At 33.7% G+C, this 15259-nt stretch overlaps 1 protein-coding gene across 1 annotated transcript in view; it reads left to right on the forward strand.

Annotated features, from left to right (window-relative positions):
* ROBO2 (roundabout guidance receptor 2) overlaps positions 1-15259 on the forward strand; it is a 581303-nt gene that overhangs the window by 417851 nt on the left and 148193 nt on the right. The window contains exons 4-5 of the mRNA XM_054585229.1: positions 1167-1287; positions 12915-13053. Coding sequence (XP_054441204.1) covers positions 1167-1287; positions 12915-13053 — 260 coding nt within the window. The remainder of the gene's footprint in view (positions 1-1166; positions 1288-12914; positions 13054-15259) is intronic.

Here is a 15259-nt window from a genome sequence, read left to right on the forward strand (position 1 = left end):
GAACTCAGCTTCAAGGGGTGGAGAAATAGCCTCCATGGTCATTTTTATAACTTAGAGTCCATTATGCTCTACTCTCTATAATTAAGAACATATTGATGGTCTTTTCTTCCCAGGTAAAATTTTTAAAAATAAAGTTGAAAATTCTTTTCTATTACATGACAGGTTTTAGAGCCTACAATATCTCTGATGAGAATACATCTACCTGAGTTTTGTTTGCCTATGAATTCAAAAATTAACAAAAGAAAAGAGCATGTTTTTATCTCATATCTCTTTAAGAACTCTAAATCATTGTGAATATGATTGGATTAGGTAAATACAAAAAATAAAATAAAACAAAACACCAAGATTGGAAAAGAAGCTATGAGTTAATGATAAACTAACCAAAAACCTAATTCTCCTAATTCTTCTTTAATGTCTTCTTTAATATACACATATTTAACATAATTACACTTGTTTATTCAGCCAATAAATGCTTCTTATTTAAGGCATGTATAGAGAGCAGATATTAAAAACCAATGATTTGCACCAACTCATAGTTGTCATTCAAAAAATTTGATTTGTTTTTATCCAGCCTGCTGTACTCTTCAAAAATTATCTCATAAATAAAATTAAGGTGAGACAAAGATAATTAATGCAGACAATTGACAATGTAAGTTCCACTAACACATAAATTTTTATATTTGGATTACCACTGAACCTCAAGTGCCTAGAAAACTGCCCAGTCCATAGAGGTATTCAATAAATACTGGTGAAGTCGCTCTGAGGCAGTTGGTTTTCTCTTTATTATTTGAAGCAGATATTTAGGCTCCTTTCTTATAACAAATGTCAATAGCAATTCATCCAACCAAATCACAGAGTGAAGACCAACCACTGGTATTTAATGGGGGCAGTCACAAAAGTCAAAATAGGATCAGGAAGGGAAGGAAGCCTGCCTTAAAGACGCATTCCCAAGAGAGGGAATTGGAGGCTTATACTGGGGGAGAATTTAACAGAAGAAAGGACGCATGCAGATGTCAAAACAGCGGGAGAGTGTGAGTCTTAGACACTCAGCTATTTTCTTTGGGAGAAACAAATGTTGTCCTTACATAATCAAAATTATTTATTAGTGAAGTTTCCTTTCCTTTCCCTTTTCTTTTCTTTCTTTTCTCTTCATTTACTTTCACTAGATCCGTGGTGGGAAACTGATGATCTCCAACACCAGGAAGAGCGATGCAGGGATGTACACCTGTGTGGGCACCAACATGGTGGGAGAAAGGGACAGCGACCCGGCGGAGCTGACTGTCTTTGGTAAAACTCTCTTTTAAATTATAAACTGCTATTTATATCAACTTGTTCTTTGTTTTAAAGTATTTTTTGTAAATACTAAATGCTAGGCATTATAGGGACAGCTCCTCACCACTGTGGTAAGCAGGGACAGACTGGGCTTGTCTTGTTTTCCAGTTCTGTATCTAAGAGGAACTCTTTGATGTGAAGAAAAATAAAACTCCTGAGATGTTAATTCACCTACAGTTTTCATATATCTATAGGATTTTAGCTTTTGTCAGAATGTGAACAATTACTGTGTCTCAAAATGTGTTTGAGATACTATATCTGTCTAAAGTTTATCACTCATTCTATTATGATGCATTTAATAAGAACCTATTATATGAAAAAAAAGTCTTTTTTTTAAATTGGAGATTATAGTACAAAGACATTTCAGATATTGTATACTTTTAAAAATTTCAAATTGAGATATCTGGAGTTTTAGCTTATTATCGAAAGACTATATATATGTGTGTGAATATATATAAATATATGCATATACACAGTCAAAATTAGAAAGAAAAGCAAACTATTTTGCTATGTATTTGTTTCTTCAACTTTAAGAACCAAAGACCTCTTTAGCTGAAGTAATTTAATTAATTGGTTAAAACCTGACAAACCTGTATCACAAAAATAGTGGAGAAAGAATTAAGAAGGAAAAATTGTGGATAATAAAGATGGCTGAGTAAATAAAAGTAAGGAAAATACTACAGGGAGTCGAGGGAAATTGAAAGAGAAATAAAATCACAGAAAATTGGGGATAAAGATTCTAAAAATACTAGAAAATGAAACATTTCCTTTAGTAGATATCGAAGTCCTATTCAAATCTCTGTACTTAATAATATATATTAAGTATATACACACATGCACACACATACTTATATATTTGTATGTGTTAATATCTACATTGTAATAGAAGATTTCATGATTGCAGATATATATGATTTTCTTTTCAACATACAAGAGATAATTGTGATTTTCAAATTATTCTTTGGTACCAATAAATGACCCTTCTGGTTCTATGCATGATATGATAAGATCTTATTTTTGGTCATTACGCCACAATACACCCAAGGGTAGTATCAGAATGCTGCGTAAGTCCCTAAGGGACCTTCTGTTGTAGTTTGGGAAATGCCATCCCATGGTGCAAAATGAGTGCCGTGATGCAAAAGAGAACCATAGCATGACTTCCCTTACATTTAGAACATTAGAATGTGTTTTATGAATCTGTACCAGAATGCAGGCCTCTCTTTTCAATCACTCTGAGTACTGAGTAATCTCTGGTAATACTCCTTGCAGACACTAAGCAACTTGAAGTCCCAAATGGCAAAACCAGGAGAAATGCCATAATTCATTAAAGGAATTGAAGAGTAAGAATAAAATTGTTCAAAGTACACATGTAAATTTCTGTCCTGCAGAGCTCAGGCTGGCATCAGTTTTCCTTTAAATTTTATACAGTCATCTGTAGGAGTCCCAAACTGTGTTTCATCTATAATGAATAAAATACAGTTTTGTCTGGTACTACATAAAATTAGCGGTCACTTAACATTAGCATTGAAAACCCACAAGAACAGCTATTCTATTTAAAGAAACACTCATGCTATTTTTCCATAATTACCACAAGCTTTGGAACACAAAATTTTTGCATTACAGCAGTATTTACTTCCTTCAGAAAGAAATTGAGAGTGTTTAATTTCATTACCCAAGCAATTAGACTTACCCAAATGCAACTGTGTTATGAAATATTTACCTCAAGACATGACGAGAAGTACCGGGGATCTCTAAACACATCACGAGTTACAAGGGAGCTTCTAAATTATTTTGAAAATAGCTATAAACCAAAGAGATTGAATTTGTCTAGAGGCACTTCCTCTGGAAAAATTGATTTAGGAAGCTGAGAAACATTTATCTGATGGTGTAAACTGGTCAGAACTGACCTAAGGGGTTATAAGTACAAAATTAACTTAAGGGGAAAAACTAAAATTTCATCACTGGTACGGAAACAATGTCTAAATCCAGAAATAAAAAATAAAAGCTGTAGTGATGGTCAAGTCAAGAATGTGACAAGGATTGCATGAGAGAGACCGCTTCTGTAACCTGATTCCCCAATTCTAGGAGAAAATAATTAGTGTGCTCTATAGAATGAGGACTTTTAAATTTTATTTTGGTGCATCTAGTACACGTTTTTGCATCTAGTTCATGTTTTCTTTTAAACCTCTTTCTATTTCATCATTGTTAGAGTTATCATCTGTGATCTAAGTTTAGAAAAGTACAGCTGGTTACAGGTTCCCCCTCCTCTCTCTTATTTTCATGTAACAGTAATTCTGCTTTAAAAAACCTGGCCACTATAATCACTCTATAGCTATAGGACCTTGTTTAAAGATTTTATTTACTTGTTTTTAGAGGGGTGGGAGGAAGGAGGGAGAAACATCAATGTGAGAGAGAAACGTCAATTGGTTGCTTCTCAAACACATCCCTACCAGGGACAAAATCTGAAACCCAGGCATGTGCCCTAACCTGGAGTCTAACTAGCCATCTTTTGCTTTGTGAGACAACATCCAACCAACACCACACCAGTCAGGGCTATACAAAATTTTTAAATGTCTTTGCAACCCAATCTTTACTTTAAGATATGTAATGCAGAAAAAGTATCTGATAAGATTTAATTGTTCAAAAATATAATTCATCTATAAGTGGCAAGAAAAAAAAGTGAAATGGAAAAAATGCCAAATAATAGCTGTCTGCAAGTATTTTGATTCTTCAGTATAGATGTTTTTAGTTTGAAAATTGCAACTTATATTTTAAAGATCTGCCCTTTAGACAAAGACACGATCAATGTAACTGAATGTTCAGACTATACATACAGTATGATGAATGTTACTATACGATATTTCATCAATCATTTATTCTGTTCATTCTTCTTTAATATTTGCTGGCCATAAAATAATATCCTAGTAAGTTAGACAGTTACAAATCTAAAAATTATAAATAGGCATCATAGTGTAAATTAACACTAAAATCTATAGGAAGGTCCAGATACCTTTATAAAGAATACTTCTTAGCACTTTACATATGTCAATTAAGTTCCAAAGATCCTGCAGACAGAGAAACTAAAGTTAAATTACATAGTTAAATTTATAACTATGGTTAGGTTTTGGATATCCGTTATCCAAAATTTAACTGATATTTAAAAAACCCACCAAAAATAACCCAAACATTTTCCAAATGATTTTTAAATGTTTATCAAGGTAATGAAGGAAAAAAGATTTTATATGTTACATTTCTAAAAAACACTAAAGGTATCACAAGACTTACAATGAAATACAGAAAAAATTTGTCCCTTCCGCTTCCCACACCCCCTCCTACACACACAGTCCTCATCTGTAAACAATTGCAAGCCTGTTTTTTTACTTTCCTTCTGGAATTTATTTCCATATTTCTAAATATGTATGTATGCTACAATTTTATACATTATTTTGATATTCTATTTTGGAAGATGATGATTGGGCCCACTATACTCCCTGCCCCACCTTCTCACCTCTACTTTCCCTCCTTTTGGTCCTTCCAGTATAATGACTTTAGAAACATTAATATTCAGAATTTGAGTTATTAGAACCATGTAAATACAGACTGTGAGCTGAGTGTTATGATATTATAATGGTATATCTTTTCTGGTACAATATTCATTCTCCTTTGAATGAAGAATAAACCCTTTTCTTCCTTTTCTTTTTTGTTTATCTTTGTCTACATCTATCAGGAATTCTTCTTGAAGTCTGTAACGGAATGTTTAAATTCCTCTCCATTTAATTTCGCTATTAAATCCACCCTTGCTGTTGTCTTCTTGGACGGTCTGAAGCTGACCCAGTCCGACTAGGCTGGCTTCTGTTTAGGTCTCCTCCACAAAATTCATCTTCATATTTATCTTCCCTGTACTCTGATGCTGAATTCCTTTTTCCTGCATCCTATGTGTTTTTCTTGGGGAGTTCCTATATATAAAATTGTTTCTTCTTTTTTGCTTGACTGGAGCCTAGAGTTCATTCCAGACCAAATGCCTTTATTCCATCCAAAACTTAATTGATACTTGGACTGCTTATAGAATTGTAGTTTTAAAAATACATATATTTTTGCTCAAAACATTAAAGTGCCTCTCCAATATCATTTATCTTTCACTGTTGCTATTGAGAGATTACTGTGCTTCTGATCCGTATGTAATCAGGTTTCCTTTCTTTCTTCTCCTCCTCCTTCTCCTTCTCCTTCTCCTCCCATTCTCTTCCTCCTCCTCCTCCTCCTTTCTTCCTTTTCTTCTTTTGTACTCCTTTTTATCCCAGTGTTCTAAAATGTTGCCATACTGTGCTTTGGTTTGGCATTTTACTTTTTCTTCTACCAGCTAGACACTTGGTAAGCAGTCTCACTGGAAAAAATATGTATCCACATAAGTCAACAAAATATTCTCTTGATTTTTTTTCTATTCCACTTCTCTGTCAAAAGTGTATTCATGAGTTCGATGTTAAACCCTGTAGGTCTTTTCTTCTTTCTCTATTTCTTCCCTATTTGTATCATTCTATCCTTGTTTCATGGATGTTTTAACTTCTCTTGTATTTTAGGATTTAAAAAACATTGTTTACTTTTTAATAATATTTACTTGTGTTACTTTCTTGCTTTTATTTTTTCTGAGTTTCCTTTTCCCCTTCTACCATGTGTAGTTCCGTCTTTTACACTGTAGGCTTTCTTCAAATGTCAGGTGATCTATTGTTCATTGACATTTAATTTCTGTTCACTAAAATGACTACTGAAAACTGTGTCAGCAGAGGACTATCACAGTAAGATAATCAGATTGGGAGCTAGCCATGTTATTGGGGATTAGGACAGAGTCCGGGGCTGGTGATGTTGATTTTCAGGTTTTGGAGAAGAAATGATAGTTGATGGCCTGAGTGTAGTTGAGAGACCCAGAAACAAATCTATGAGGGAAGATATCTCAGAGCCAAATCTAAGTTTTATTTATAACCTATGGCCTTCATTTAAGAATTCAAATAATAGGGTACAGAAACACAGACGATTATTGGGAACCAAATAGTTTTAAAAAATAATGTATACTTTAACACTTTAAACAGCAAAATACTTTCTATATATTCACTGGTTTAACAAATATCTCTTGAGCACCTACTATGTCCCAGCCCCGTTTCAGTGTGATGAGATGTATCGACATGGGTCCTGCGGTCAGGGGGCCTTTCATATCATGTTATCAGCAGTGACATAAATCCTTGACTCTAAAGCAGGGCGAGAGAGGCATGTGCATATTTTTTCTTCTAAAAACATTTAACCTATTTCTACCTGTGCTTCACAGGATGATTTCCCTTAGACATAGAAAATTCTTGGCAAGAAAAGAAATTAATTCAGCCAGGACTTAATGAATCACATTCAGGCAAACTGAGCCTTACCATTCAGTCTGTTCTCGAAAGGCCCAATATTTTGCACTGTTATGGCTATCATAATATATATTTCTTTATGTATGCCCAGTTAAATAAAAAGAGGCATATGAGCACTAGCCACATGACTTCCCATGTTAATAGACACTCTAGGGTGGCAGGTACTTCTGGGTCAGCTGAAGTTAAGATAGCTCTAATGTCCTTTCATTGCATAACCTTGGTCTTATAGGACTTAAACAACTCTACCTGTGTGATTATTGCCATTATACTACTTTAATAATGACAAGCAAAGTTTATTTTAAAATTGTTAAGGTGTTCTAGTACAGTTGTCATGGCACAGCTGTTTATAATTTTACAGCCATATTCAGTGACTGAATACAGTTGAAAAGAAAAATTTGTTTACTACTGGGCACTTCATTTTTTTCATCATAGTATGTACATAAGAAACAAGATATTTTGTGACCACATTTAGATTTATAGTATTATGTGTTATATTGAATATTTTTCTATTATTGACATAATTACAATGAAATTTAGCATCTGATTTATAACAGCCACACACACATTTGGATTTTCCAGAATACCACTTTGGAACTATATTGACCCGACTTCTTGAGAGTTTTGCTTTACACAGGATCACACTGTGAACAACACTACTGTCTCAAGAGAGATTAACCTTGTAAGCAAGTTATGCAGGTGATTCAAAGCCAGTTAATCTCACATAAAAAAAAATGTTAATTGCATTGGCAAAGGCATTGCCTCTGATCACTCCATATAATTAGGGATCGGGCCATTCAGAGAGACACTAATCTACTTGATAAACAGTCAGCTAACAGCCCTTGAGATTTCTCGCTAGTTTTCAATATACAATCAGACATAACATGAAAAAAATCAGTGACCTTATTTTGACGTGCCTTAAAATGGTTAGTTCATTATTCAGTCGTTAAGATGTTTCATATATATTTATTTTAATTGTGCAGAGCTTCTTGGGATACAAACTCCACGGGGCATTAATGTTATCAACTTCCTGGATGATTCTCTTATTAACTTAACTTTCTAATCCTTTTAAATTTACATTTCTTTGCAGATGATTTTGCCATAGACAGTAACCTCCAGGACACTTCCTTGTAATTTTTATATGTGTCTAAAATGGCATGGCTTTGCAATTGGTTTATGATAATAGTAGCCACACCAAAGGCAAAACATTTAAAATACATTTCTGCCTGTATACCTTTTTAACCCTTTACTAATCATGTTCCTGATTCTCAGATTTCCAGGAAATAATGTCAATTCAAAGAAACTGAAAAACAGGTTTTACAAAAACATTACTTCCATTTAAATAAATAACAGATCAAGTTAGACTTTTTAACGTATAGTTTGTGTAAGTAGTTAAAATTTCAAAGTAGAAAGTGAACTTAGTATAATGATCAGAAAACAATTGGAATACTGAGTAATATGATGTAGAGATAATTGTTGCAATGGGTGCTATGAAAATTCTCAGACTGATGCTTTAAAAGTTGTGGCTTAATTGCAATATATTAGTAAATTTCAACGATACTTTGTCAGAAGGTACGCATAAGATATTTAGGTATAAAAGCCATCTGAATGTATCATGAATATGCAAATGACTTCTATCTGGCTTTTCCTTTGCATTGTCCATTTTTTTAATCAATTGAATTAGATTTCCATCATGAGCCAGTGTTGGGCTTCCAAAAAGTCTATATCACATTCTCTCCTTGGTTCTGCTTGAGGGCAGAAGGGAACAGAGAAAATCCATTGGGATATCCCCCACTCCCACTGAGTTCCTCAAAACAGCCACAGGGGATCCTATATCTTGCTTTTTCTCCACGTTTTAAGTGCTCCCACATGTCTCCATATAAAACAATACTGCTGAGAACATGTATGATAACTAAAAAACTCTCAAGAATCCTGATTGTTTCCCATAGAGGAAGAGACCTCTTTTGGTTTTTGACAAGTCTAACATGCAGTTTGCCCTTCAGATTAATTATACTCATATGTTGCCATTTTGTGGCTAATGTCATGTTAAAGGAAGCATACAACATTTCTGCCTAAAAATATTTATGTGTGATTTAATGGAACCAGTTTCACATACCATTATGCAATTTATTTTAAATTCAGCATCATGGCATGAAAATTTTCTGTTAGATAAAGAGATAGATAGCTTTACTATTACAATGACTTACTAGTTTTTCAGTGTATGAATTTGCCACAATTCATCCTAAAACTTTTCATTTTCCAATACTGTTATGATGATCATATGTAGTTCTTATTTTTTGTTACACTTAACAATTATCAAAGTTATTGTACTGTACTTGCAGTCTGCAAGTGATAATTATTTTGGTTCTTCTCTAAAACAGTTTTCTTCTTTGTCTTACTGATTACTAATGTCGGCGTGTCCATCTTGTTCCTGATTTTAATACGTATGACTTTAGTATATTATTTTTAAAATAATTTTACATTTAATTTCTGATAAAATATCTTACCATGCTTAAGAAGTTTCTTTTGATTTCTTCTTTATTTAGAATATGTAATCCAACAGATTTTCTATACCTATAAAAGTAATCATTTTTATTTTTCTTTTCCCTTCTTTTATATGTTTCATCATCTTCATCTTATTCACTAAAAATGCATTTGATTTCAAGTAACAGAAAGCTGAGTAACAATGGCTTAAGCATAAAGGGTTAATTTTTTCATACCTACCATTTCTACAATAAAAGGATCCACACAGAAGAACACACATGTACACACACAGGCAGACATACATATACCCTATCTATATCCAACAGTTCTTCCAACTTACTAAATTGAAACTTGAGGCTCTTTCTAGACTTTTCTTCTTCAGCATCTACTTCTGATTCATCACTCAGCTCTGATATCTCTTTATTTTGTCCCCTTTTCCATATCTCCAGAACCACATTCTAAGCTGAAATAATTTCTTACAATGACAGTTTGACCTAATTCACTGCTTTATGTTTCTACATCTAATTCATCTTTCACAGGTCTGCCAAAATGACCTTTTTATCATAGATATATTAAAAATGTTGCTTTCTTACTTAAAATTCCTCAACAATTTTCCATCAGCTTCAGGGCAGAACTCATTTTTTCTTGACATGGAGTACAAGAATATTCATGGTCTTGACTAACTTCTTCTCCTACTGCCTTTTTGATGAGACCAAGCTGCTGGCTGTTCACCAGCTACCGAACTTGAAGCCTGGCCTAGAAGAAGCTGTATTAACATGATCTGCATGAATGAGTGGATAAAGGAAAGGCTTTCTCTCAACTTGCTCATCCATATGCCAGGTTGTAGTAAAATATCCCCAGGTCATTTGTCAATTTCAAGGGCTATCAGCAGTGACTTGCTCTCCTTTAACATTGGATTCTTGCAGATTTTAGATAAATTGGATGAACATCTTCAAGCGATGGCAAAAAAAAAAAAAAGTCAATCTTGCATTCTAAACTAATTATTCATTTTTGTTACTAACATCCCCAGCACTCATAAGGAGATATTTATCCTATTGCCTATTAACTGCCAGAAACAATTGCTCAGTATCAACTATGCCAGCATAAAAATAGTTGTTTGGAACACACAGTGTCCAGAGTTCAAAAGGATAACACAAAATCCTTCCACCCAACATGCAGAATGTTTTCTGTTGTGAAAGGGGAACGCTTAGTTGCTAATTGATTCTACTATCTAAAATCATTAGTAGCATTTTTTATTGTTGGACAGTTACACTTGTCCCACCTTTTTCCCCACTGCTCTCCCCTAGCCTGTCCCCCTCGCCCTGCTCCCAGACTCAGTCCCCACACCACTGTCCATGCCCAAGAGTCCGCTATTCATATTCCCAAGGTTTTATGGACTAGTTCTAAATTTTGCATAAAAACTCTCGTCATGATAAAATCCTGTTTGCCTTGTTTTATCACTTGGGGTTAGGGTGTTAAAGTACAGATACTGGAGCATAAGTAGGTCTATGTTTTAAAGAAAATTTTGATCTAAGCTGTCACCTTCATTGTAGAGAAATATATTTGCCTTCTTTCTGAATACCTATAATGGTTGGCTTTATTGAAATAAAATATGATCTTGTAATTTACACATTTGGTTTATAAACATGGATCTTTAATGAATAAAATCATATATTCTTAACTCTACACTCTTAAAACACATTATTTGAAGTGATTTATTTTCCTTAAAGATTTCTCACTCAATATGTTTCAGTTTTTGTGGCACTCTATTCACATTTTTAAATTGTGTATGAAACTAAAGTCCTAAGTAAGTAAATATAGTCATATGACCAGATAAACTGACCAACTCCTTATGGGTTTCAACTTTCTTTTCCGTGACTTTTCTTTCTACTTCAATAAGAGCACCATTTTGGACTTTTCTATGATTTGGAGACATACTAACAAAATTTAAATGGTAATTTAAATTGTCAAAATTTGACGGTTATAAAAAAGGGAAGACATTAGACAAGGAATTGAAGTATTTAGAGAAATATATAACTACCTTTTGTTTTTATTTCTCTTACAAGGTAAGATTCTTCTTTTTTTTTAAATGTAATCTTTGTTGTATTTTTTCTCATTACCATGTAGTCCTCTTATACCCCCACACCCAGCATTCACCACACTGTTGGCCATGTCCATGAGTCCTTTTTCCTTTTTGCTCATTCCCTCTACCCCCTCACCACTAGCTGTCATCCTGTGCTTCATCTATGAGCCTGTCTCCATTTTCTTTGTTAGTTCGATTTGTTAATTAGATGCCACATATGAGTGAAATCATGTGGTATTTGTCTTTTTCTGACTGGCATATTTCACTTAGCATAATGTTCTCCAAGTCCATTCATACTGTTGTGAAGGGTAAAGCTTTCTCTTTTTATGGCTGAGTAGAATTCCATTGTGTAAATGTCCCATAGTTGTTTTACCCACTCATGTACTGATGGACAGTTGGGCTGCTTCCATATCTTGGCAATTATAAATCATGCTGCAATGAATGTAGGTGTACGTATGTCTTTTCAAAGTAGCGTTTTGGGTTCCTTTTGTTATATTATCAGAAGTGAGATCACTGGGTCAAAAGGCAGTATCTCCATACTTCTTTCCACAGTGGCTGCGCTAGTCTGCATTCCCACCAAGAGTGCAGAATGCTTCCCCTTTCTCCACATCCTTGCCAGCACTCGTATGTTAATTTATTGATGGTAATTTAAGTTATCATAATTTGACAATTATCAAAAAGGGAAGAAATTACACAAGGAATTGAAATGTTTAGAGAAATGTAAAAGTATTTTTGATATGTATTTAACATGTTAAGATTCTTATGGACAGATATCATTTTTCTTAGCTTTCTGTAGAAGAGTGTTAGAATGAAGATTAATAATGCTAAGTACAAATTAACAACAAAGGAATAAAAGACCAAAACACTAAAACAGAATACTACAGAAATAAACAAATATTAAGTAAAGAAAAAATGGGCAAACATTGGGAATACCTAGGAGAAGATAATTGGAAGTGGCCTTAGAAAAGTGTATATGACAGTAAGTAGTTTAAAATAATTTAAAATGAGTGGTTTTTTATTTAAGAAATAAATTAGTTTGACAGTCTTTTTTTTTTAATTTAAGAAATCACATAGACAGCTTTCCATACATGAATTGAAAACAATCATGGAAGTATTGGGTCCTTTTCAAATATAGCCTACATTGGAAAATTTAGATAACACGTGCAAAAGCACAACTCTTTTTGTTTACTCTAGCGTTCCTAAGGGAACATAAATGTGTTTTCTTTTTGATGTTTTATATTAGTTTCAACTTTTAGCTTTTCTGTTTTGAACTATTGTAATAGATTGAAATAATCATTTTTATATCTTTCCTCATTTCTGTGGAATTCAGTGTTTAGATTTTTATGATAGGATATACATGATTTAGCTTAATAATTCACTGAAGAATTAAATTAATATTTTCCCCAAAATTACTATAGTTTTACTTATACGCCATAGCTATTTCTGTTTCAAAATATTTTTAATTTAATTACATTGTATTTATAAGCTCTTTTCAAGGAATAGCTGAGATACTGAGTTAAGTTTCTATGTACCAAAAGTAAACCACAATTTTCCTACACTTTTTCCACATTGTACTTAAAACATGCATGATATTTATTTTATTTTACTTTTTTTTTTCTAAGAACGACCCACATTTCTCAGAAGGCCAATTAACCAGGTGGTGCTGGAGGAAGAAGCTGTAGAATTTCGTTGTCAGGTCCAGGGAGATCCTCAGCCAACTGTGCGGTGGAAGAAGGATGATGCAGACTTGCCAAGAGGAAGGTAAGAGCATCGCATAAGTGAAGATTTGCTAGATAATCAGTGAATAATCAGGAAAGAAAAACCAGCCCCAGCTGCACCACAAACGCTCTTACATCTTGATGCATTATTTTCACATATGTGATTTTTGCATATGTAAGCCACATAGTTGCTATTTTATATGCTGAAGTCTTCCAGGCCTTTGATGGCACTCTTTAACTGAATTTTCCCATAAATACCTGATCCTCCATTTCATTAAGTATCCATGAATATCAAAAATTCCTCATGTGCTTTCTTTTTCATGACTGCCATAGAGGCTGCCATTCTATTGCTGCTCAGTACTTGATTATCCATTCCAGTTGCCTCCTGCAACTACTGTTCTGTTGCCATGATGCTGCAGGTGACACTGGACAGTGTTTACCTTCTTGTACTGCCCAGAGCATCACTAACATAAGGCTGCTGACGGTAGCTAACTAGAAGGAATGGCATAAGGGAGAGATCTTGTTCAACGCAACCCTGAAAAGGCAGCAAGTAGTTGAGATGACATCACTATGCGCCGCATAGGGGATTTCTCTCTTAGGGACTTTCTGTGTCACTTTCTCACCTGCCATATCTTCATGGAAAACTTCCCCTCCATCTCTTTTCTCTTGTTCTCTCACCAGACCCCCAAAACCAGTCTATCACCTCCCTAGTGTAAGTCCAAAAATGCTTGTCATCATTAATAAAAAGGAATTTTAAATTTTTTGTCTAAATTTTCCTAAGACCTTACCCTTTGATCAAATAAATCATTCTTTTCTTTTTTCTATATAATGAGCAAATCTAGTTTTAAGATTTGTTTTGCCTTTCTGTTAGGCCTAGGTTCTGAAACTACAGGCATCACACCTACTACAATTGTGAAATTTCACTTTGATTTTTTTTCTATTTCTTCCTAAAAAAAGAAATTAATTTGCATTCAACTGACTGAAATTAAGCATGCTTCCAAAGATGTCATTTACCTTTTATGTGCTTTCACTGGCACTGCTATCAATACTTTCCTGAATTTATAACTTCATTTCGATATCTCAGTTTTATATACCTCTAGGTCTACGATAACCATACTTCCTATAGAAATGTAATCAGCAGCACTAGCTTCAAACCAACCAAACATTTTAAGTAGTAAGTTAGAGGTTCTTTGCAAACTATAGGAAAATGAGTAAAAATTTTAATTCTGTTCATTATTCAGACTAACTAGTAGGGCAAGTTACCTCTGTGTTTCTTTTGTCGCTTTGCTGTCAGACATCTAGTTTTAAAGGGCTGTTATGGGGAGAAGTTTGTGAATGTGAGGCTCCTCAAGCCTTCTCAGTGGAGAAGTAGTTAAAAAGCAATAAGCATTGAGCCCTGGCAGGATAGTTCAGTTGTTTGGAGTATCATCCCAATGTGCCAGGGTTGCAGGTTCGATCCCTGGTCAAGATACATGTAAGAATCAAGCAATTAATACATCAGTGGTAGAATGATAAATTAATCTCTCTCTCTGTGTCTCTCGAATCAATGAATAAAATTTTTTTAAGTAATAAAAATTTATGGAGTTGAGTTGTTGGTATTCATCCTGTATGTATAATCTGTACTTTTCCTCATATTTAATTTATATATAATCATAATTTTAAATAGTTAGAGCACTTAATATATAATTTTTAAATGATAATGTATTGTAAGTTTTAGAATTAAGAGATTACTTATATAACAAAATTTAGACTGTTGTAAATAAAGGTCAATTTTCAATTACTGGAAGTAAATAGCCCTGTTAAAAATAACCAACCACACAAGAAAAATCCTTTCACTTTGGAATAATTCTGGATTTGTAGAAAAATTACAAAGATAGTACAGAGAATTCCCATATACCCTATACCTACTTTCTCCTGTTAACAGTTTTCATTGCTATGAAACTCTTCTCACTCCTAATGAACAAATGCTGATATATAATATGTATTTTGATATTATTTTGATTTTACCAGTTGTTTTCATTAATGTCTTTTTTCTGCTCCAAGATTCTGTCAAGATATTTAATTAGTTGGATATCATAGGGTATTACATTTAGTTGGCATGTTTCCCCAGTCTTTTCTGGTCTAGGACAGGTCCTCCGTATTTCCTTGTTGTTATGACCTTGACCATCATGCAGCGTACTGGCCAGTATCCCCAAAGTTGCATTTGTCTAATGTGTTCTCATGACTAGACTAGGTTTGCGGGATTTTAG

The sequence above is a fragment of the Pteronotus mesoamericanus genome, unplaced genomic scaffold (assembly GCF_021234165.1).
Source record: "Pteronotus mesoamericanus isolate MK-2021 breed Mesoamerican mustached bat unplaced genomic scaffold, CSHL_Meso_final contig_82, whole genome shotgun sequence".
In the NCBI taxonomy this organism is placed as follows: Eukaryota; Metazoa; Chordata; class Mammalia; order Chiroptera; family Mormoopidae; genus Pteronotus; species Pteronotus mesoamericanus.